Here is a 23,699-nt window from a genome sequence, read left to right as displayed (position 1 = left end):
AGGTATTTATGTTTTTCTTAATCTTATTTATTTGACTTGAAGTGTGACAGTTCTTTGCTTATCAAGGGTCCATTTAACTGTTACAGAAAATTTTAGCTGTGTCATGTTGCTGCAACCTGTCGTGCTCCTTATGTTACTTATTACACCATTAAAACCAGTGCCTCTTGAATGTCCTGTATTTTATTGATTGCATTGATGCTTTTTAATTCCAGAGTATAGTCAAGGACTTTGCTGCACGCTGTGGGATGATCCTGCAGGAAGCAATGAAATGGGCTCCCTCTGTTACAAAATCCCATCTGCAGGTAATGGGCCTGTGAAAGCTTCTGTGAAAATTCAATTTTTGCAGATCTTCAAAATTAGAATTAGGTGGTGCTTTTTATTTTTTAGGCTATCCAAGCATAATTTAAAATATTCTGTTGCTCTAAGATTTCCTTCATAGCACTGGCAGAAGATAATTAGAAGTTTTGATTTGATGTGACTTTTGATGTGGTCCAAACATAAGTGTCTTGGAAAATAAGTTTGTAAACAGTTGAACAAACTACGTAGTCCAGGTTAGACTAGTATTTTGTCTAGAGGTGCTGAACTTAGGGCCGATAACAGAATTCCTGGGATGTCAAGATCTTGGACACTGCAAATCTACCTGAAGTTTATATTTCCTTCTCTAAAAAAAAAATTGCCTCGAAGGATTCTGTCCTTATCTGAAAGGACACCTAATTATATTTCCTCCTTCCTTGTAGTCCAAAACATTTCCTTTCACCTGGTTCTTTTTGTCAGAAGTGATTCTTTTGAGAGATCTCTGCCTTCAAGCATCTACCTTGATAGCTTTATTCTTTTAGAATACAGGAGTCTTACTCTTTGTGTATTTAGGAGGACAGTCAGAGTTTCTTATTGCCAGGAGAACCTGAAAGGGATGAGTGGAGACACTCTGTTGTCACATATGTGTGGAATTAGGTTTCCCATAGTTTGCAGTGATGCAACACTTGTTTATGAGCTGCCTTGTTTTGAAAGTAGTTAAGTATTTTGGATTTTTATTTTTTTTTCCCAGGAGTACCTAAGCAAACATCAGAACTGGGTATCAGGGTTGTCCCAGCACACAGGGCTGGCTATGGCTACAGAAAGTGTGTTGCACTTTGCAGGCTACAACAGGCAGAACACCACTCTGGGGGTGAGTATGGTTTACTTATTTGTGTACCTGTAGATCTGTTGTGCCAATTTTATAACCCTCAGTATGGCCACATAACACAGATCTTCTAAATCACCTTTGTCACAGCAGTTGGATGTTACTTGGACAGATATCATAATTCTTTCCATCTCAAATCCAGGAATCTGCCAATCATGTTGTTCTGTAAAAGGCTAGATTTTCTGTCCATGATACCATGCTTCTGCATAAATGTGGATTACTAGTGCATGTTTAAAGACAGGAACAAAATATTCTCTATTACTGTCAGTTCAGCATATTGTTGCATGGAGAGGGCAGGACCAAGACCACATCTCCTCCTCTGTCTTCTTCCTTATCTGTTTGTGAAAAGGGACCAGCAGTCCCAGAGCTTCTACCCTTTATATGCCTTGGTTTTGGTCTTTCAAAAGTATATCCAAATATCTATATATTCCAAACTTGGACTTGCTGGATGTTAACACAGGTGGCACAAACAGGACCAGATCCCTAAAAACACTTCATGATCCCTAAATAACTTCATGATGCAGGTACTAAGGGAGATGACAAAGAAAGATGCCCTCCTTGATTTGTTGCTTGTTCACAGAGAGGGTCTCATGAGTGAAGGGGTGATTGGTGGCCCAGACAAACAAACATGGACAGGGCAGATGTTTTAATGCTTTCTTTGCCTCTGTCTTCAACACTGATGATGGGCCAAGGGGGTCCCAGTGCCCTGAACTGGAGAATCATGGCTGTGAGAATGATAAAATCCCAGCTGACCCCAAGCTAGTGCTTATCTGCTGATCCAGCTGGATCCCTCTAAGTCTGGGGGTCCTGGTGGGATTCCTGGAGCTGGATGATGTCATCACGAGGCCTCTCTCAATGATTTTTGAACAGTCTTGGCAATCTGGAGAGGTTCCAGTCACAGCAGAGGTCACAGCACCAAGCCTGACAGAGCTCAAGAAGTGTTTGGACAACGCTCTCAGGCACATGGTGTGACTCTTGGTGTGGTCCTGTGCAGGGCCAGGAGTTGATTCAATGATCCCTGTGGGTCCCTTCCAGCTCAGGATATTCGGTGATTCTGTGTCCATGGAGTAAATGCACATGTTCCTTATTGAAGCTTTATCAGTCCTGGTCCTGTTGTACCTCACAGTCCTGATACTACTCCTATTACAAGCATAAGGAAAAGTAAACTTAAAACATATGTGAAGGGATAAAAAGATAAAGAGACCAATGGTTCGATATGAACAGTATAAACACCTTCATGTGGTCTGGTCACAGGCAACCCAGCTCACTGAGAGACCAACTTGTGTGAAGAGGGACTACTCCAACTTCATGGCTTCTCTTAACTTGCGCAACCGCTACGCTGGAGAGGTAAGGAAGGATTTCTTGTGAATGTGGGGTGTCCCCAGGCTCTGGCATGGCTTTTCAGGGGTGATTCCCCTCCAACTTACACTAATGTATGGATTTATGTTATATGAAGCAGTCTCTAAATCCCTCTAAGATAAAGAGTATAATTTTCCTAGGTTATTAAACAGATCATTTTACTGTTGGTCTTGCAGATAAAGCTAAAGTTTACATAAAGATTAGATTGCAGATAAAGCTAAAGATTTAGTAAAGTCATAACAAAAGATGCCTCTGTGTGTAGAGCTCCCAAATCAGCACATGACCAATACCTAATGAGATTCCTAAAAATACTGTTCTCTGTTCAAAAACCCATTATATTTTACAGGTTTCCGGAATGATTCAGTTCTCAAATGCTACAGGACATACATCTGACCTGAATAAACTGATGGTCAAAGACCTGAATGTTGCTCTTGAATCAGGCAATACTGAAAGCTACACCCAGGCCATGTTTAAGTTGACTGCACTGCTAATAAGCAGCAAAGGTAATGAAAACCAAATGGAGTTCTGCTTTCTGGCAGTGAATGCCAAGAGTAATAAACTACAGAAACTATCCATACACCAACCCAGTACACATCAACTTGAAGCAAAACTGTGTTTTGAGTTTTTTTCAGTTAGGTTTATAATGGGGAAAAGCCTTCTTAAACTAGAAACTATTTATTAGGAAGTGATTATTTCATACTGTGCAGGCCAGTTTCATGCTGATGTGAAAAGCAGTTATTCTGTTGGATAAATCTGAGTGAATGTTTGTTTTCAGACTGTGATCCCCAGCTCCTTCATCATCTGTGTTGGGGACCCCTGCGAATGTTCAATGAACATGGCATGGAAACAGCAATTGCTTGCTGGGAGTGGCTGCTTGCTGCCAAGAATGCGATAGAAGTGCCGGTAGGAAGCAATTTTAACAACTCTTTCTCTGCCCCTGCAAGGGGGAAGAGAGGAAATTTCGAGAGATTCACAGATACTGTGAATCTGTGTCAAGTAAGGATGATAAATGAATGCATTGTTAATCACTTTAGCCTGCCAGGAAATCTCTGTTCATGTATTGTTGGAAGCCTGAGCACCCTCATGAAGTGGACTGTGGGAAACAGATCTTTCTCAGCAGCATGAATGGTACAGCAGAAGAAACCTGTTAGGATCTCAGCTGTAGAACTTACTTTGCAGATGAGATGCCCGAGCTGTTCATGGGTCAGGTCTAGACTATCACAATCTATAGAATGGTGTTTTAAATCAAAGAGAAATCAGTGTCCCTGCTCATTTATCAGAATGTCCAGTATGTGGCATTGCACCCTTGCATAAAATAATAGGCTTGCACATGTCCTAATCCTGTAACAGGCCAGACCAGTTGTATCTTGGGAGAGGGGGATTAGTGTAACAGTAATGAAGGAACTCAGCGTGGTGTAGTGACAGTCCCCACACAGCTGAGAGAGCTGCCTCTGGTAATTGCTTTGCCTAGTGATTGCTAAGTGTTTCACTTGCTGGACATAATCATCCATCTGAATTTACTTAGGTGAGTTTACACACACGTTTCAGTGTTTAACTTCTTAAGCATCAGTTTCATGTTTTCTTCTCTTCAGCTTCTGGGAAATGTCCTTGTGTCTTGTTTAGTAGAACAGATAAGCAGCCTTGGTTGCTGGGTCTCCCTGCTACCAGAGGATGCTCCCGAGAGCAGGATCAGCAAAACTGAATTATGTGCCATCTGTATGTTGGGCACTTCATCAGCTGTGTGTGCTCATGGGCCAGACTGTGTCCTGCAGTACGTGGGAACCTGGCTTGAGCTTGTCTCTGCTGGCCTGGTGTTGGAGGCAACAACCTTTAGTGGAGCTGGAGGATGAACAGCACTGGCTGCTCTGACATTTCAGTCTCCTTAGCTAAATACAGTGCCCTCAGTCTTCCTGTTACAAGCTGAAATTCTGGGGGAGCCTCTCTTGTAATTTAGGATGTGAAGGAAATGTTTATTTCGGGTGGGATGTACAGACCTCTCTCTGCCCCTCTGTTAACACTGCAGTGAATTTTAATTGATGTGGTAGATTCTTGTGTGTGCTATGGAGAAAGGTCGTACTTCCACATAAGAAGATGCTCTTGAAACAAGAAACACTGTTCCCTTCCTTTTTGCAGTTCATGCGGGAAATGGCAGGAGCCTGGCAAATGACAGTGGAGCAGAAAATTGGCGTGTTTTCTGCAGAGCAGAAAGAAGCAGATCCATTGGCAGCCTCAGAGGAGAGCCAGCCAAGGCCCTGCCCGCCAGAGGTGACCCCACATTACATCTGGATAGAGGTGTGTATACCTTCTGCAATGTCCCACCTGTGGCAGTGCTGCAGTGACAGTGTTACAGCTGCTCTGCACTCTGTGCTCTCATGATTAGGAAAGGACTGGAGTCATGGTGGTAGTGCTGCCTCAGAGGCAGGAGATGTGGAGATGAGCACAATAACTGAGGGGGAGAAAGGTGTTTGAAACAGAAAAGACTGGGGGTGGGGTTTGAAGTGAAAAAAGGTCGGAGGAGGCATGGTATGTCTGTCTCTCTTTCTCAGTTTTTGGTGCAGAGGTTTGAAATAGCCAAATACTGCAGTTCTGACCAAATCGAGATCTTCTCCAGCCTCCTCCAGCGCTCGCTGTCCCTGAACATCGGAGGGGCCAAGGGCAGCTTGAATCGGCACGTGGCAGCCATCGGACCCCGATTTAAGTGAGTGGTTTGGGGGTTTGCCTTGGTGGAATCACCAAAATAACATTATAGGGAGAAGAAATAAAGTTCGAAATTAGGTTACAGGAAGGTGGGAGAAAAGAACTAAATACTAAATGTACAAGATATCCTTGACTTCAAGTGATGAAAATTGCTTCAAAAGCCTGCAGTGCTGCAGAGTCTAAGCTCTGTTTCCAAAGCAGAATTAGCTAACTTTAGCTTGAAAGTAATTTTTTGGTGGCTCAGGAAACTTCATGAGATAATTTCATATAGTAAATTACTCACCTCATGGATCTAGTCAATGTATCAGTTGTAGAGGATTTTGCTCCATCAGTTATTTTCACTTTCTGTGACTTGACAGCTTTCATTTTCTGTGGTTGAGTAGTCACAGCTTCAGGAACAGACTGATGATAATGTGAACAGTTTGCCAAGAGCTCTGAAACAGACCCTTCTCAGGCTACAGTTACAGCTGTAGCCATGGTTGGCATGGTGTTGCATTGGTCACCATTTTGGGAGTGCCACAATTTTCATTCTCTGTTTTGCCTGTTAGGTTGCTGACTCTGGGTTTGTCTTTGCTCCATGCTGATGTGGTTCCAAATGCAACTATTCGAAATGTTTTGAGGGAAAAGATTTATTCAACTGCCTTTGATTATTTCAGGTACTTTTTTATTTGCAACTACTCACTGAAAATCTGTTTGTGTTTTTCCTGAACCTTCAGCAATACCTCAAAGCAGCAACTTTCTTTCTCTTCTAGTGACTTAACTTCTTCCTTTCCTTTTTCACTCATTTTAACAGAAACTTTTCTCGTGCTTTTTTATAGTTCATAAAGTACCTTAAAGAGGCTTAGATATTAGCTTCAGGTTTTATGTGAGGTTTAAAAAGCAGTATCTTCAGGAATGTTTCTGTTCTTTTTTTTTCTTCTTTATTTTGGAGTTTATTCGATGCTCAAAACTAGATTTATAAGATTTTTCAGTTATAATTGGAAGTTTGTACTCTTCAGTCAGACATATTAAAGCCATGAGGATAAAACGTAGTGATGTGTGGTCTCATCCTTGTAGATTATGGTCAGAAAAAAAAATATGACTTGATCAGGTTTGTGAGGATTTTTGGGTTTTTTTTTCCCCAATGCACTCAGCATCACATTATTTGTGTAATTTCTTCAAGTTGTCCTTCAAAGTTCCCTACACAAGGGGAAAAGAGGCTTCGTGAGGACATCACCATATTGATCAAGTTTTGGACAGCGATGTTCTCAGACAAGAAGTATCTGACTGCCAGCCAACTTGTGCCACCTGGTGAGTTCCTCTGGGTGCTGTTTCAGAAGCCTCTTGTTTCTTTGTTTGGATTCTACATCAGATCTGTGCTCTGTTCTTAGATAATCAAGACACCAGGAGCAACCTGGATATCAATGTTGGATCTCGGCAGCAGGCTACGCAAGGATGGATAAACACTTACCCTTTGTCCAGTGGCATGTCAACCATATCTAAAAAATCAGGTATCTTTTTTTATTGTAACCAGCTCATTGAAGCCAATTTTACACCATAGTTTATAGTCAGATGTTGCTTAAAGTCAGTGTTTACCTTTAACATCAGGCTCATGTTTTTCTGGCAGCATATTTAATTACCAGTGCCAAACTGGTAAAGGGGCTGAAAGAAGTGTCACTGGTAGCAAACAGCAAAATTCTGAAATCACCTGAGTTTTTTGATAGAATATTCAATTCTGTAGTGGAGAACAAATAAGACTGGAGATCAAGATGTATTGAAATCCTGTAAGGAAATTTCTTGCTTTGTGGAAACATGCCCCTAGTGCTTTTTGGGGACAGCAGAGTGACATTAGATTATGGGCTGTGTTTGTGTACAGTTGTAAAACTATATGCTCTTTCCTTTTAGTAGACTGTCATGTTTCTAAAGTGAATGCACTACTGGCTAAATTGATATCCCTGTAGCCTTTTGTACTGTGTATATTGAGAGAACAACTGTACAGTGAGTAGCTGCAGTGCTGACTTCTGCAGTCACTGGCATCTAAATTACAGGTGTGTCCTACGATTATTCAGTTCTGTGTTAATGTTGCCAGGTGTGAACAGTGTGGAAGCACCATTTAAAGTACTGAACAAAGCCACTGAAAACTTTTTTATCCTTTTCTCAAGGAATGTCTAAGAAGACAAACAGGGGTACCCAGCTGCACAAGTACTACATGAAGCGAAGGACGTTACTGCTCTCATTGCTGGTGAGAATCAGAAGGATGGGGAAGCTGTGTGGATTTCGAAGCCCCTGTTATTGTTTCAGGATACATAAACTAAAGTATGAAAGTGAGGGTGTTTTTCTTCTTCCAGAAAACACATTTTTACTTTTTTTCCTGTTTCCCTCAGGCCACTGAGATTGAACGCTTAATCACATGGTACAATCCACTGTCTTCGCCTGAGCTGGAGTTGGATCAAACTGGAGAGAGCAGCGTAGCAAACTGGAGATCCAAATATATCAGTCTTAGTGAGAAGCAGTGGAAGGATAATGTAAATCTGGCTTGGAGCATTTCTCCTCATCTTGCTGTACAGCTGCCTACCAGGTGAGATATTTCAAAAGAAACAACTTGATGCAATTACTTCTGCCTTAGAAATTGAGTGAGTATATACAGTAAGAACTGATGGCACTTGCTTCTGTTTACAGCCCCTTGCATACTGTCACAGCTGGTTGAAACCTCTGAAAAGAACCAGATTACTTAACAGGCTCATTTGGCTCAGTCACTAATGAAGTCCAACTCTCTTTCCTACCACCCTCTCTTTGCCAACACTTAGACAGTGTTTGGTTCAGAAGAAATCAAGTTTGGTTTTTAATAGCATTCAGCCCATTAGCAAACATAGCATTTAATCAGTGCTAAATGTACCTTGGAATGCAGTGTTCTAGCTATATATTGGCTTTCACTTTAAGAAGTATTATAGGAGAACTAGCATAGTTGGCTTCGGAAGGGAAAGGAAATTCTTTTCCCCTTACAACAGTGATGGTTTTGCCAAGTAGAGTTCTGCCCACTGTTTTTTGTAGAATCCAAGGCAGAATATTTGAGCCAAGAATCCAGTAGTGAAGTGGGCTGAAATACTACTGGTTTATACAAAAACACTGGATGAGGACCCATTGTTTCAGAATCCTCTTTCCAAAAGCATATTGGTCCCTCAATGTGCATTATTTCATAGTCGGATATTTGTTTATTAAGCATATAATTTTCTGCCTTTTGTTGTCCTCATCTTCTCATAAATAGAGAAGGCCATCAGAAGTTTCTAATAATATTTTTGCATTCCTGGTTATACTTAGATTTAAGAACACTGAAGCTATTGGAACAGAAGTGACCCGGCTGGTTCGGTTGGACCCAGGAGCTGTCAGTGACGTTCCCGAAGCAATAAAGGTACTTGTGAATATTTATACTGTTACAGTCTTGACTTAACACACGAGGAGACTCATCATGCTGATCTGCAGTGAAGCACTCGAGTCATGTGAAGGATAGTCTTGTCAGAGCTGCCTTCTCTACATCACCTGTAAAACAGGTGACAGAAAAGCTGAACCTTCTTTGACTCTTTCAAAAAGGCTCATTCTGTCTTCTTTCTCCCCATGCTGGAGTGATCTAGCACAAGCTAGATTATGCTTTTAGTAACCTGACTTCACTAACTTCATCTGGTGTTCTGAGAGGTGAGGCAATTCCAGCAGTTAGGTTTTCATGGAGGAGGTGCTTTAGATAAAATAGCCGTGGTTTTGTAAAAGAAAATGTACCATGTTTCACTTCCCCTGTTACAGGAAGGTGTATGGTGGGTTGCTGTCTCATGTGCACTACCCAGACATTAGTGAGCTTTCAACTCCTAACATGTATGATCTGCTTTTTCAGTACCTGGTGACCTGGCACACGATTGATGCTGATGCACCTGAGCTCAGCCATGTTCTGTGCTGGGCACCAACAGATCCACCAACTGGCCTTTCCTACTTTTCAAGCATGTACCCACCTCATCCTCTGACAGCTCAGTACGGGGTGAAAGTCCTGCGGTCGTTTCCTCCGGTGAGTTCCAAGAAAGCCGTAACACTGCAGGGAGGTCATGGCCTGAGTCACTGGCCACAGGCTTCGTTCTAATGCCATGGAGAGACGTGTACTGGATGGGCACAGCACATTGCAGAGTGTGCAGAGTGGGGTGAGAAGTTGAGGTTGATTGTCCCATGTGATACTGACTCATGTACTTGCAGCTTTTTTGTCGTAAATCACACTGAGCTGAATTCCTCAGGCTGCCCTTCTCAGATTGTTCCTTTTGAATCTTCTCTCAGTGAGACGGTGTTTTTTCTAAAGCAGCAGAAAGCTGGTTTTCTAACATTTGTCAGGCTTGTATTAGGACTGTGAAGTACATGATTATTAATGATACTTTTGAGGGGAGTAGCTGGACAGAATAATACCTTGGTTTGAGGAGTTGGTATTATTTAGTTTAAAATAAAGAGGCAGTGGTATTTTGTTTATCACCTAACTGAAGGCAGCTTTTCTCTGTGCATGTGACCCATCTTCCCTTCTAACTACTTAAAGAAAACAATAAACCCCTGCCATCTCTTCTCTTTCAGGATGCCATTTTATTCTATATTCCACAGATCGTGCAGGCACTTCGGTATGACAAGGTGAGAATATGAAACAACTGCATGTGAACAAAACAGATTTTTAAGGCAGCTTTTAGACTTAAAGCAGCAAAAGTAAAGCAGCTTAAAGTAATGCTGCTCATTATTGTCCTATATCTAATACATAGAAGAAAAATTATTGTCTCTAGAGGCTGGCTTGGTCTGGATACTCTTCTTTTATTAACAGGTAAACTTGAGAAACCAGAGATTATGTAGCTCATCTGTCAGGAAAGAGATTTTATTAAGGGAAGGCCCAGATGAGGACTTATCTGAATAAAGCTTTGAAGGTCTGTGTGAGACAACCAGTCATAATTAAGTCATTATCCTTATTAATTTCTCTGTGGAGTTAAATCAGAAAAGACATCTAGGGGTGGCTTGTGCTCCATCATGTGTACAAAATCAGACCTTAGCTTCATCTTACAGAAACCAGAAGTAAAGCTTGACAACCAAGTTCATTAATTGTGAGCTCATTATCTGTGAACTCTGCTCAGTGCATTATTTTGAGGTGGAGGTGACTGTATAGAGTTATTCTGTGAGAACTTTGCACAGGTGAGTATCCTCTGCAGTGCAGAGCACAAACATCAGACATCTGCCTGTTAATGTCAGTCAAACGTAGAAACCTTTATAGACTACAAAAGTAGTTGAAAGTAGAGGAAAGGGAATACAGCTGTTGGAAGGAATAGGATTCCCTTGTACACTTCAACTTCTTTTGAGTTTGTTTTTACATTCTAGAATTTTGCTGGAACTGTGCCAGAAGATGCAGTTCCTGCCACCAAACTGTGCAGCCCATGTGACCCTGCGTAGATTTCTGGTATTACAGGAGCACGTAGTGATGCCAGGCAGGAGCAGTGTCTCTGTTACCTTGTGCTTTGTGCTCTGCTTTCCACACACTAGAAGATGCCCTAAGCTCAGAGGTTTGAAATCCAAATAGAACAGATGGAAAATGGCAAAAAGGTGGAAAGGAGGTTGGTTAGAATGACAACATAGGTCAGTAATAAAGCTGAAAACAGTTTAGTTCAGTTCCCTTCCTTTTAAAATACACTGTCATTCTTCAAAGGTCTTGAATGAGAGTGCAAAGGTCTTTTTTCCATCCATTTAATACTTTCTGGGTTTGAAGAATAGCTGTTAGAAGCAGTAATATTGAATCTGCTAGAGCTGTGCTGACCTCTGATCCTTACTGAGCTGGATGTGGTTGCAGATGGGTTACGTTAGAGAATACATCCTGTGGGCAGCTGCCAAATCCCAGCTCCTGGCTCACCAATTCATCTGGAACATGAAAACTAATATCTACATGGATGAAGAAGGACATCAAAAAGATCGTGAGTGCTTGAAAATATAATCTGACTTGACTCCTTTCCTTGTCTTAGTTCAGACTAAATCTCCATCCTGCTTCTTTCTTGGCAGGAAGTTTTAGCTGAAAGTTTTCTCTCGTTCCTAGAGGTAGGGCCCATTCTGCATCAGTGCCTGACAGAGTGTGTCAGTGGAGACACAGTGCTATTTGCATCAGTGCCTGTTTGTGAACACTATCCAAAGGGGGTTATTTCCATTACCTGTAACATTTGGCTTTCAGAAATAAGCTTCTGACACAGATGCTCCCTTTTCTCACATGCAGCTGACATTGGGGAACTTCTGGAGCAGCTGGTAGAGGAGATAACTGGCTCATTGTCTGGCCCAGCCAAGGAGTTCTACCAGAGAGAATTTGATTTCTTCAATAAAATCACCAACGTTTCAGCCATTATCAAGTAAGTGTTGTACTTCAGAAATTGTGCTCTTTTGGGGCTCACTGTTCTGTTTGTTACCAGTTCCTAATTAGAGGCTTTTAAGGGTATTGGGATAGTGTTTTGAGGGGGGGGGAAAAAAGGAATTATTATTTATATGATAATAAAGACCTTTTTTTTGTCTTAAATGTAACTTAAGAGTTGTAGTAGGATGCAAAGGCTCGTTTTAGCTTGACTTTCAGGGATAATTCATATCTGCTGTGATCTCATGCCTTGGCCAGCAGTCTGTCTGAAACAGCTACAACTCCATGAAATTGTCATTTTCTCAAAGAGATTTCATTGTGCAGTGTAATACCAAAATTATTGTTCTTTTTGTATATGCAAGTCTTTTACTTTCCTTTCTAAATTGTGGTTATGGAGAAAGATTTGGTGTCATAAACATTGGACTGTTGATCTCTTAGAACTCAAAGTCCCACTCATAGAGTAATTCCCACTCCTGACTCTAAATTTTGCAGTAAGATACGTAATTTAACTTCGATAAAGCTTGTCAGTGGGTGGCAGCAGCTCAGCACACGAGCTTCATGTCTCTAAGTGGGGTTTCAGTGCATATTTTTAAAACACTCTCTGGTGTGTGATAGTATTTGAAAGTCATATAAAATGTATTTTCTGGAACATAGAACATACCTCTCTTAAAATGAAGTTTTGCAAATCACCAGGATAAGGGAATCAGGTTAAAGGACACTTATATGACAGAAACAACCCAATATTTGGGACTTTCTCTGTGCACGTGAAGAAGTTTTCACCCAGTGGGATGAGTTTAAAGGAGGGGGTTAGGAGCTGAATGTCTTGATATTTAGAATTAAATCAAGTGTTTCTAAGTATGAAGTCACGTTTGAGCAACCACTGATAATTGTGCTTTGCAAGCATTGCAGTTTGCACCCCAGCCTTAGAATGAGTCTTATTTTTGTGCATCTCTAGTGTAAAGACACAACACAGAGAGGATGCTGTTTGCTTTGTAGATGAAAGAAATAAATAACCTGTGATGATTTAATTATCTTAAGTGTTATGTTGCTGCTTCAGTAATTTGCTGTACTGCTTAAAACTAGAGCATAACTAAAACTTATCAGCTGCCTTATCCTGGAGTAAGTTCCACAAGGGAGAGAGTTTTGTTGGCATAACTATAGCAATGCTTACAAAGGTATAATTATGCTCAAATATCTGTGTCAGGAAGAGCCTTCATGTATTTCACTCACATCTGTTATGCTGTTTGGGTTTGGCAACAACTTGTGTGTCAGATCAATGTTAAATCTACAAAGCAAAGACTGTAACCTTCGTTAAGATCGAAAATGTTCTGGTCAGGTATTGAGCCTGTAAGTTCTCTGGAAGTGGGGCAGGAAGAAACATTTTTAGTGAAGTTTGTGTAAGTTTGGAACAAATTTGAGGCTGGTACATAGAGAAATATAGTATGCAGATAAATAAAAGATCATTCATCTTTCTAGGCCATTCCCTAAAGGAGATGAAAGAAAAAAAGCTTGTTTGAGTGCTCTGTCTGAGGTGAAAGTGCAACCTGGTAAGAAGTGATTTAATCATATAAAATCATGGGCTTTTGCTTTGAACATAAGAACCGTGTTTTCTGCAAGCAAATCTTGAAATCTCTGCAAATGGCAGCTCTCAGTTTTGGTGCTGGTGGCTGTTCTTCTGTTGTAGTTTGGTTGTTTCTCTGTAGAAAAAAAATAAAATATTCTTACCCATCCAATAATTTCTATATGGTGCATCAAAACTTGCCCAAAAGCAAGTTAGATAATGCACATCATGGATAGAAGTAGAAATGTATGTCTGAAGAGGAAGGATAAATAAACGTTTTCTTTGTACCACCTCTTTTAAGAAGATGAGGTGTTTTTGAGAAGTTTTGCTGTCTCAAGAATGAAGCATGTCCACTTCCTTTCATTCTCCTCTTTCTCCCATCACGCATTCTTGTGAAATGTCATTATCTGAAAGTCCTTTCAAATCTTGAACATATATTTTCCCAGTCTGAATCTTCTCTTTAAAATGGAGTTTGATGAAAGTTTTTCCTGATCTCAGTGTAAGAGGTCTTACAGTGTTGGTGGCTGAGGGCACTCCCAGGGCACTGGGAGATGCTGCCACATCTTGTGAGGGACTGTTGTAAGAGAAGTCCTCTCTGTACATTTCTGTGGCACAGATTCTGCAGTAGTACCTCAAAACTGTAGTTTATTAGTTTCTGGCAATCACTCATTAATGCACAGGATCCTGTGTCCTTTGTGGCTCACAGACTGTAATAGCCAGTTTTTCTCTAATATTTTATTTAATTCAAAACTATGTGCTGAAGTTATAGGCACTGACATCAGTTACTCTCCAACTTGCACTGTCTCACCAGCCAGTGGATTTGTTCTCAGCTGTCTGCTCCATTTTGCAGGCTGTTACTTGCCCAGCAATCCTGAAGCCATTGTGCTGGACATTGATTACAAATCAGGAACTCCTATGCAGAGGTACCATGCTCTTGTTAATTCTTTTATATATATGTAAAAAAATTTATAACATTAATTCATGATATTCAGGTATTTTTTCTATATAAATTCTTGTTTGGCTTATCATCATCATCATCTTTGTTTTTGTTACAATTTAGTGCAGCAAAAGCACCCTATCTGGCCAAATTTAAAGTGAAACGATGTGGAGTCAGTGAGCTTGAAAAAGAAGGTTAGTAACTGCATCTTAATTACTGACACTGTAATTAATTAGAGTCAGCAATTCCTTTAATGTTGCCTGCTTTTATTGACCTGTACTGCTGCAGTAAAATTATTTCCATGTTGATCTTCATCTGCAGTGGTTCAGCTGAGAAATGGAACTGTATCACAGAGAGATGAAAATTCTGAAAATTTAAATCCTCTTTTAACTTCCAGGAAGCAAGCCACACGGGGATCCTGAAGTTCAGCAGTTATTTCAGACTAAAATAAACAGTGATGGCCTTTTCCTGGTTTTTAAACTGTAATAAATACCAGGTTTTGGCAGTTTTTTCTCATAATACATTTTGTGGGATGCTCCAGCTGACTGGCTTGATGCAACGCAGGCATTTATCAGGTGTATCGTGAACACTTGTTTGAGATGTTCCAGTTGACAAAGGGAACTGCAAGGCAGAAATATCTGTAATGCACCTGCAGTGAAATGTTGTGAGTTTGAGTGCAGAAGGCTTGTCCTGATGGGAAGTCACTAATGCAAGTCCTTGCCTGGGTTTCACGTTGTGCTCCCGTTGCAGGTCTGCGCTGTCGTTCTGATTCCATCGACGAAAGCGCAGAAGAGAAGGTGGACAGCAAGAAGATCTGCTGGCAGGCAGCCATCTTCAAAGTGGGCGATGACTGCAGACAGGTACAAGGCTGTTGGCACTTACAGAAGACAGATTTGTAGGTGACAATATGCAAGAAGAAAATTATTTTAGTATAGAAATATTTTTCTTTGGAACTTTGAGAATCACCACTAGTTATGGACTGAGGGAGAGAGCTGCGTTGTACCCCTGGAGAAATAATGGTTTGGTAATAAAGGCCATTCTTTCAAGACAGTTTACTATGTCTTACAATTCCTTTTTAGAGTTTGTTTTTCAATTTTTCAACATTTACTGTTGATAACGTAGCAATAGTTCCCAAGGTGGGATCTTGTACATTGAAGCTTGATGGGATTTGATTAAGAGGGAATGTTGGTTATTATCTCTGGAGTTGTTAGTAGCCCTCTTATCAAAGGGTGATGGAAAGTTTGTTCTTCTGAAGTCAGCAGTTAAATCATCAGTGTTGTTTGCTGCCCACCTAAACAGCATTTATCAGTTCCCCTTTTGATTTCCCCCAGAGCCACAGTGCCTGCACAAGCACACATCTGCAGACCTGCTGGGGCAGCTTAATGTGCACTTCAGAGTTCTTCAGAGCATTTTTGTAATCTCGTTTATGACCCGTAACCCCTGTAATGCTTGTGCCATTTTTCTCCTGTATAACAGGACATGTTGGCTTTGCAAATCATCGATCTCTTCAAGAACATCTTTCAGCTGGTAGGCCTGGATCTTTTTGTGTTTCCATACAGAGTGGTGGCCACAGCTCCTGGGGTAAGTGGGCAATTAACTGTAGTGCTGTAGAAAATAGTTCCTAATTAAAAAAGACTTTTTCTTCCAGCACATATAAAAATTCCATATTGCAAGGAAGTACTGCCCATGTAGTTTATGCCAAATATTTGAAGTACCAGCAGTAAAAACAGCCTTTCCTTTCCTGCTTCCTGCTTTTCTACAGCTTTTGGCTCTGAAATTTTGCTGCTTGTGGTTATTCATGTTTGCTGTTTGATTTTTGGGACTACATTGTGCAAGTCAGTGGAAAGTCACAGAACTCATATTGCATGGAAATCCTAAAATAGTGGATATACTTTTTTTTAGAATAAACTAGAAATTCTGTATTTAGTGATCTATAGGCTTCCCCACATTTCCCAGAGGACCTGTATGACTGCCAGGAGCCATGAACAAAATATATTTTGGGAGTGTGCTTCACAGACCTGTTTCTCCTCTTGCCCTCCAGTGTGGTGTTATTGAGTGCATTCCTGACTGCACATCCCGTGACCAGCTGGGCAGGCAGACAGACTTTGGGATGTATGATTACTTTACAAGGCAATATGGAGATGAGTCTACCCTTGCATTCCAGAAGGTAAAATATCAGTTGGCAAGCACAGCAAAATCTCAACTGAGAAACATTCTAGCTATAAGAAATAATGACAGATAATTGGATAATGACTGCCATAATGCTGTGTCTGGTTTCTGATGCTGATAATCCATTTTTAGCTATGAGTGAGTTAGCTAAATAAGTTATTGCAGCTGTAGATGTATTGAGAATATCATTGAACATTGCTTCAAACTAAAAACTTTATTCATCTGTGTCATCTCCTGATGGAGAGTTATTAAATTCCCTCTGTTGTTTGTACAGGCTCGCTACAACTTCATCCGCAGCATGGCTGCCTACAGTCTGCTCCTGTTCCTGCTCCAGATCAAGGACAGGCACAATGGCAACATCATGCTGGACAAAAAGGGACACATCATTCATATTGGTCAGTCATATGCATATCTGAATTTCAGTCTTTACCCTTCCCTTCTGCTGTTAAGTATTGCTGATAAAAGGCAGTAAGACAAGAAGCCATTTCCCTTTGGAGATCAATCCATATACTGATTTGGCAGTTGGGAAACGTACGTGGCTATTTCCCTGCCTGTTCAGTGCTGTATATTTGTGTTGGCTGCTTCTGTTTGAATTTAGCTTTGCAAAGTTTAATCAGCTTCAGGAAATATGTACACACATATGTATGGATTACACATGTATACATAACTCATACATGCATACACATGTATGTGTGTGTGCACATATGTGTATAATTATAGAAACATGTCTTTGGGTTCCTTTCACCACTGTAGGGGTCTGAATTAAACCTGACAAGTAAATTTATATAATTTTGTGAGGCTGTAACCTCTGCTTTGTCTTCGCTTTTCTGGAACTGCACAGATATTTCATCAAGGAGTTTATTTGATATCACCATTCTTATCTCTAGTCTAATGTCATGGTGATGATGCTTTTGTTGGTGTTGCTACACTTCACCAAAGCTTTTTTCTGGTTGGAGTTAAAATGTTTGTATTAATACATGAAATCCACCTCTCCTTTCTTCTGTCAGCTTTAACAGCACACAATTAACCAACAGAGTTATGAGGTGGTTTATCTTTTGTGCACAGATTTTGGATTCATGTTTGAAAGCTCACCTGGTGGAAACCTGGGCTGGGAGCCCGACATTAAGCTGACAGATGAGATGGTGATGATAATGGGAGGAAAAATGGAGGCAACTCCATTCAAGTGGTTTATGGAGATGTGTGTCAGAGGCTATCTGGCAGTCAGGTAAGGTGTTCTTAACTGTCAAAAGTGGAAGTGCTTGCATGCCCAAAACCAGATGAGAAGATAAATAGTAATAAACCTTTATCTGTAGGGGGTCTGAGCCTGTTGGACTGTCCTGTTTACATCTTGCAAACTTTGAAACAATGTAATAATCCTACTGTTTTAAAGCTTATCTTTGTGGCATTTTTTTTCTGTCCTTACTTTATGTTTGAAAATTTTATATATTCAATTCAGAAATGTGATGTTACACACATTTCATCACACGATTTAATGTACTTTTGCGTGTGGGTGGGAGGAGGACTGTTCAATACAGTTTAAATAAAAGCTCTTTCTATCATGAGTTTAAAGTATTATTGATATTATCTTACAGAATTGAAGTTTCTTCAGCTAGGAGCCCCAGAGGGGCTGGCTTGGAGTCAAGATCAGTTTGGTTCCCTGAGGGGGAACAGTCTGGACAAAGTTTTGTGTCAAGGCAAATGTGTCACAAGTAGTAGAGTAATAGCTTGGTAGATAATAAATGTTCTGAGTAAGAGATCAGGAAGGAGAAGGGAAGCTGGGCCGATGTAGCAATGAATTACATAGAGTAATTAGGAATTAAAAGATAATATGTTCCTGTTGCTGCTTTCAGCCTTTTGTACTGTTTTGGTGCACTGATTCACCTTTTTGATACCAAAGAAATGTTGTTTGTTAAAGCACTGCTTTGTATAATCCTTGAGATTTCATCTTGCAGCATTCTGAGTATTTGGTAGTCCAGCAGTAAAGGAGTGAAATTTAATTAAGGTGACAGATTGCAAACAATGGTGTAGCTTCACCAGCAAATGTAAGAGGATTATTTGTGTTGATTTAATTACAGAAAAAGGTGTGATCCAGCTCGTTGAACTCCTCAGCTGCCTGCTGTAGCTGCTAATGCTGCAGAAGTTTGAGTGCTGTAACCTCTTTGTCCCCTTTTTCTCCAGGCCTTACATGGATGCTGTGGTCTCACTGGTTACACTCATGTTGGATACAGGGCTGCCCTGTTTCCGAGGGCAGACAATCAAGCTGTTGAAGTAAGTCAGCATGTCTGAACTGGAAAATGTGTTCTTATGTTCCTCACAGAATTTATACTGCCACAGCTTGTGCAGTGAGTATAGGTGTCATGCTGCTCAAATATCTTAAATGTCCTATAGTTGTAAAAATAGGAACTTGTTTATATAATATCTTGGAAAGTAAGAATTCTAGAGAGACCATTTTGTAGAATTAAGGTCAAGCTGTTCAGTGACTGTGCAAGTACATGGGTTATCTTTAAGTCTCTAAGACTAGCAAAATAAAACTAAATGAAAGATTTACTTTAATTGAGATATGATGTGTTGCAGAGTCTGTCCTCTGAAATGATGTCAGAGTCTGAATAACAGCCTCTTAATATTTGTTCTACAGCTAATGCAGTACTGAATGAAACTATGAGGTAACATAAAACAGCTTAGGCAAATACAGTTTCTAATGTGACACTTTAAACAGCCCTTCAGGTTTATGCCTCCACAGTTCACTCCAGAGTGAGCAGTTAGCTCAGCATTTCTTGCTTTTAACTTTCTGCAGTTTCCTAAAGATAAGCACAGATTCATGAAGTATGATGGGCTGGAGCTCAAGGGCAGTATTAGGTACAGACATATTTTAAAAGCAGCAGCTGCCTCAAAAGAGGGATTGGCTGTTCCTGGAGTCACGACTAGACTGATGAAAAGTTCACAGCTTGTGTCTCCACTATTAGACTAACAGTAAGTGCTTGTTAAAACATTATGTAATTTGTACCAGGTGGTCTCACAAGAAGTAGGTACTTGCAGCAGCTGAGCTTATGCAAAGACACATTTGTATCACGTTCAAAGGAAACTTCACTAATTTTCTCTTGCTTTTTGTGATTTTCTGCATACAGACACAGGTTCAGCCCCAACATGACTGAACGGGAGGCCGCAACTTTCATCATCAAGATCATCCAGAGTTGTTTCCTCAGCAACAGGTTTGGCATCTGTGCATGTCTTCTCCCTGTGGCTAAAGGAAGGTCATCGGGCTTTGAGTAGAGCTGAAAAATAGAATTTTATCAGTCAGATATCAAACATTTATGAGTTGTTGATATTTAGATAGTGCAGGATAGCGCTTTACTTCTGAACATTCTGCATCTCCTCACTTTTACACTGGGAAGGAAGACTTAAGCTAAGGCTGGTTAGTATAAAGAGTAAATGTAATAGTTAAACATCTTAAGTGCATGTTTTATTATCCCAGATAATACAGACTGTGGAGAGTCTAATACAAACTTGTGTAGTTCCATGTGTGGTCAGCTCAAGACCAGTACCACTCACTGGCTCAGATACAGCCCCACTAGAACTAATTGGATGTTCCAGTTCTTGCTGGTGCACCTGCTCCAAATCTTAGATGAATACTGGGGAGTTTGAAGGCAGTAACACTACTGTGTGATTGCCCAGGGCCAGCTTAGTTCTGACAAGCCTGACCTTCTCTATCTGTGGCATGGTTAGTCTGTGACCTGAATAAGCTCTGCCCATGGATAATTGAGTTATCTGTAACAAGCTGAGATTTGTTTGCTCAGTCACTCATCAGAGACACTGCTATTAATGCTGTTATTTCCTCTGCACTTTTATTTTCAATATTAGCATTCTCCTGAATTAAGATGACTTTTATTTCCACATAATCTTGTCTCCATGCAGCTCTGATGATCTTGCTTCATTCATTATACACTTCCTAGCTTAAACAAGAACAGGATGTTTTGTGCTGTCATAACAGTTAGCTGGGCCTTCATAATGCCTTCAAAGCATGGAGGGCTAGTTTTGATTAGCAGCTGATTTCCTTCACCCATGTTTTGTTTCTTTGGGATCCTGATTAATGTTTCTGTGACAATGGGTGGAGTGTTTTTTTAAACTTTGACTTACTTCTGGCTTTGCTTTTCTTCTTTAGGAGTAGGACATATGACATGATCCAGTACTACCAGAATGACATCCCATACTGAGAGACACTAGAGATTCACTGCCGTGAAGTGCAACGTGCAACCCTGTGCCCTCACTCCAAACTTGTGATAAATAGGAGATGCTCTGTCACACCTCTCCATCTTCCATCTTCTTTGTGTGTTCTACATGTGGGTAACATGTTTCCTGGACAATGCAACAATCAGTCTGATTCATCCCTTTCTGTATACCAGGTTATATATATTTCTGTTTTTCCCTGGATTTTTGGAGTTGGGTTGCAATCACAATAAAAATTGTACTATGATTATTGAATGTGTGAAAGAGGCAAAGCTTGAGGAATTTGATAATTTTTCATGCAATGCAAGGATTTTATAAAACCTTTAAAACATAAATAAAACCCTTTCCTGCACAATCCCACAAAATGCCATGGAAGGGAAGGGTATGGATTTCTCTTTGGAAACAGAAATGTTGACTTGTTCCAATTTTACTGTAGAAAAAGCCTGATAATCATCCAAGGTGGTGATGTCTGTGTAGCTGTGTTCATACTTTGCACTGTACATGGTCCCTGCTACGTGGTCAGTATTTCATATGTACATGAAGAATGTATTTTTTCCTTTTGTGTGTTTTAAAAGAGAGACTCTACTGAAGATATATTTAATCTATAAAATGTAATAAAAGACCTTAGACTTTGTGTCTGTTTCAAATCTTTTGCCCTGGGCTGTTTTTAGTTTATAGACATGACTCTGCACGTTTGTATACTGTTCATTATTATTATGACCTTTCTTTCTAATGGAGAAATCTGATTTCTTCTTCAGTTGCTTGTCCATCTTAAATGACATTTTTTTGTTCATCAAATAAATATTTTGTGCAAGAGCTGAAGGACCAAGGATAAAGCTTCCCCGTGTTGCTGACAAAGGAATCCTACCCTGGGCTGGGACACAGTTCTTTGGGGTCCTTTTTCTCTTTCTACATGCTTGTCGTTCTAGAATGGGCTCTTAAAAACGCGGGCTGTCCCCTCTGTAGGTTTTTTGTTCCCTCTTTAGGGTTTTTTCCCCTCTTTAGGGGTGTTTCCCCACATGTCCAGCCCGTGCCCCTCAGGGACGGGGCTGGCGGGGCCCTGGGGCGCCCCCTGGCGGCTGCGGCGAGTGCGGGCACCGGGCTGAGGGGAGGGCCCGGCGCGCGACGAGGGGGCCCAGCCATGAGGGGGATCGAGCCCTGAGGGGCGACGGGGACACGCGACACAGCCCCGCGGAGGGTTCGGCGGTGAGGGGGCACAGCCCTGAGCGCTGAGGGGCGGAGGTGTCATAAGGGAGACCCAGCCCTTGACGCGTGAGGAGAACAGGAGACACCGCCCCGAGGAGAGCTCAGCGCTGAGGCACGAGAAAGATCCAGCCCCGAAGAGCGCTCGGTGCCGGAGGACGGAGGTGTCTTGAGAGAGACCCAGCCCTGATGCGTGAGGAGAACACGGGACACTGCCCCGAGGAAAGCTCAGCGTCGAGACATGAGAAAGATCCAGCCCCGAAGAGCTCTCAGAGCGGTGGGACGGAGGCGTCGTGAGGGAGACCCCGCCCTGAGGCGGGTCCAGCGCTGAGGGTGGGGCTTTGCCGCGCCCAGTTGAAGGAGCACGGTGTTGCCATTCCCGTGAAGGCTTCGCTTTTCGAGGGGTTGTTGTGTGTGGCCCCCGGGGGCAGAGCCGGGGCTGTAGGTGTCCCGGCCGGGTTCCTGGGGCTCCTCAGGAGCTGGGCTGTGGCGCCGAGCCGAGCCGTGCAGGGTGGTGTGTGCGTGAGGGGATGGCTGCCCCTTGGTAGTGTGCCTTTTTGAGCACCTCTGAGTCAGCTCTTAGGTGTCGCAGGGTGAGTTTCTGCTTTGCTGAGGGAATTCCCAGCGTGTCACCCAGGGAAGGTGGAGCTGCTAAGGGGGACTCCGTTATCCCGCCTCCAGGCTGGCTGGGGAGGTCCCTGCAGAGAAGGGAGCTGCTCTGCTGTGCTCGCAGCTCAGGGAGCAGGAGAGGGGGCAGCGAGGGCAGCGTGCCTTGGCTCTGCCTTTGGAGTGGGTGTCGTGCGTGGTGCAGAGAAGGGCCTGGCACTTTTCCCACTGTGGAAGGGCTGCAGCTCACCTGTTCCATTAAAAAATTACGCCTGCTTTTGCCATGGGTGTTAAAATGGGTCTTGTCTGTTGCCTGTGCAGTGGGTGGCTCACAGCGAGCTGGGCTCTGAACTGCTTTCTCATTAGCAAAATGAGAGCTGCCACTGGCTTTGTAAAGAGGTTTGGAGGACCACCAGGGAGAAGTAGTGTGCAAGAACTGCTTTAATTACTGATTTAATTTTGATTTATAATATTAGCAACTGGGACATGGAGTAATTTTGGTGCTCTGTGCCTGCGGCCAGTTGTACCTATTTAGGCTCCATAGGAAAGGAGCTGATTGACACTACAAGAATGATAAACTTCCTCACATGTTTCCTCTAGTGAGAAGCAGGTGGAGTGATGAAATGTGAAGATTTCTACTCTTCTCAGGGCAGGTGATGAGGAGTTCTTATATTTTGTTAATTCAAGTTAATGCTTATGTGCATGTATTTTTCTTTCCTGCACCTCAAAATAAATGCACTGTGTAAAATGAAAACTCAAATGAGGTTCTAGACCCAGAGAAATGAAAGCAGCTGGAGTCCACTGCATGTGGTGGTCAGCTGGAGTTACTGCAAGAACAGGCTTGTTTGCAGTAGTGTCTTAAAAACTCTAGGATGACTGCATTTGAGATAACTTGGTTCTATCATTCCTTCTGCTCTGAAGGTTGCAGAAATGTTGTGAATGTGTTAAAACTCCATGTTAGTAGGAATGATGAGCTCCTGGAACTTCTTTTCCTGCTGTGGTGTCAGGGGAGCTTTGGTGTGTGCCTGAGCTCACCTGACATCTGCAGATTTTGTTTTTACGAGTTGACTGTGTGTTCTTCCCCTCTCCTCGGGATTCCTTCCCACAGAACAGAGGTGGGAGAAGACTCCCCTATAACTGAGCATCCATGGAGGGGATTAGGCTGTTTACATTTAATCATGCAAAGCAGTACCCTAAACATGATTTTTCCTACATGGGATGTGTACTGTATCTTCCTCCAGGGAGACTGAGGAGTTGAGGACACTAAGACGCTTCATGATACTGCAAATGCTTTGGTGATACTGGATCAGTGCAGCTGGAGACAGCACAGACCTCACCTTCATCCTCCCACCAGGGAAGGATATGTCCTTGGCACAAGGAAGCTGGCAGGACTTTC

The 23,699-nt window shown here is 41.8% G+C and overlaps 1 protein-coding gene across 1 annotated transcript in view; it reads left to right on the top strand.

The window, feature by feature from the left end:
* PI4KA (phosphatidylinositol 4-kinase alpha) overlaps window positions 1-21,129 on the top strand; it is a 56,618-nt gene extending 35,489 nt beyond the window's left edge. The window contains exons 27-54 of the mRNA XM_027651875.1: window positions 213-302; window positions 1,046-1,165; window positions 2,435-2,527; window positions 2,886-3,042; window positions 3,315-3,442; window positions 4,673-4,831; window positions 5,086-5,237; window positions 5,785-5,892; window positions 6,399-6,526; window positions 6,607-6,726; window positions 7,378-7,457; window positions 7,600-7,793; window positions 8,534-8,624; window positions 9,099-9,266; window positions 9,812-9,865; window positions 11,061-11,181; window positions 11,475-11,604; window positions 13,080-13,150; window positions 14,015-14,087; window positions 14,225-14,295; window positions 14,852-14,961; window positions 15,578-15,682; window positions 16,143-16,268; window positions 16,545-16,665; window positions 17,336-17,495; window positions 18,449-18,538; window positions 19,396-19,479; window positions 20,430-21,129. Of these exons, the coding sequence (XP_027507676.1) occupies window positions 213-302; window positions 1,046-1,165; window positions 2,435-2,527; window positions 2,886-3,042; window positions 3,315-3,442; window positions 4,673-4,831; window positions 5,086-5,237; window positions 5,785-5,892; window positions 6,399-6,526; window positions 6,607-6,726; window positions 7,378-7,457; window positions 7,600-7,793; window positions 8,534-8,624; window positions 9,099-9,266; window positions 9,812-9,865; window positions 11,061-11,181; window positions 11,475-11,604; window positions 13,080-13,150; window positions 14,015-14,087; window positions 14,225-14,295; window positions 14,852-14,961; window positions 15,578-15,682; window positions 16,143-16,268; window positions 16,545-16,665; window positions 17,336-17,495; window positions 18,449-18,538; window positions 19,396-19,479; window positions 20,430-20,481 (3,156 nt within the window). The 3' untranslated portion in view covers window positions 20,482-21,129. The remainder of the gene's footprint in view (window positions 1-212; window positions 303-1,045; window positions 1,166-2,434; window positions 2,528-2,885; window positions 3,043-3,314; window positions 3,443-4,672; window positions 4,832-5,085; window positions 5,238-5,784; window positions 5,893-6,398; window positions 6,527-6,606; window positions 6,727-7,377; window positions 7,458-7,599; window positions 7,794-8,533; window positions 8,625-9,098; window positions 9,267-9,811; window positions 9,866-11,060; window positions 11,182-11,474; window positions 11,605-13,079; window positions 13,151-14,014; window positions 14,088-14,224; window positions 14,296-14,851; window positions 14,962-15,577; window positions 15,683-16,142; window positions 16,269-16,544; window positions 16,666-17,335; window positions 17,496-18,448; window positions 18,539-19,395; window positions 19,480-20,429) is intronic.
* Window positions 21,130-23,699: the final 2,570 nt, after the last annotated feature.

This window comes from Corapipo altera, unplaced genomic scaffold (genome assembly GCF_003945725.1).
Source record: "Corapipo altera isolate COAL_440 unplaced genomic scaffold, ASM394572v1 67, whole genome shotgun sequence".
Lineage (NCBI taxonomy): Eukaryota > Metazoa > Chordata > Aves > Passeriformes > Pipridae > Corapipo > Corapipo altera.
The sequence above is the reverse complement of the archived record's forward strand: the minus strand, read 5'-3'. Positions and strand labels throughout refer to the sequence as shown.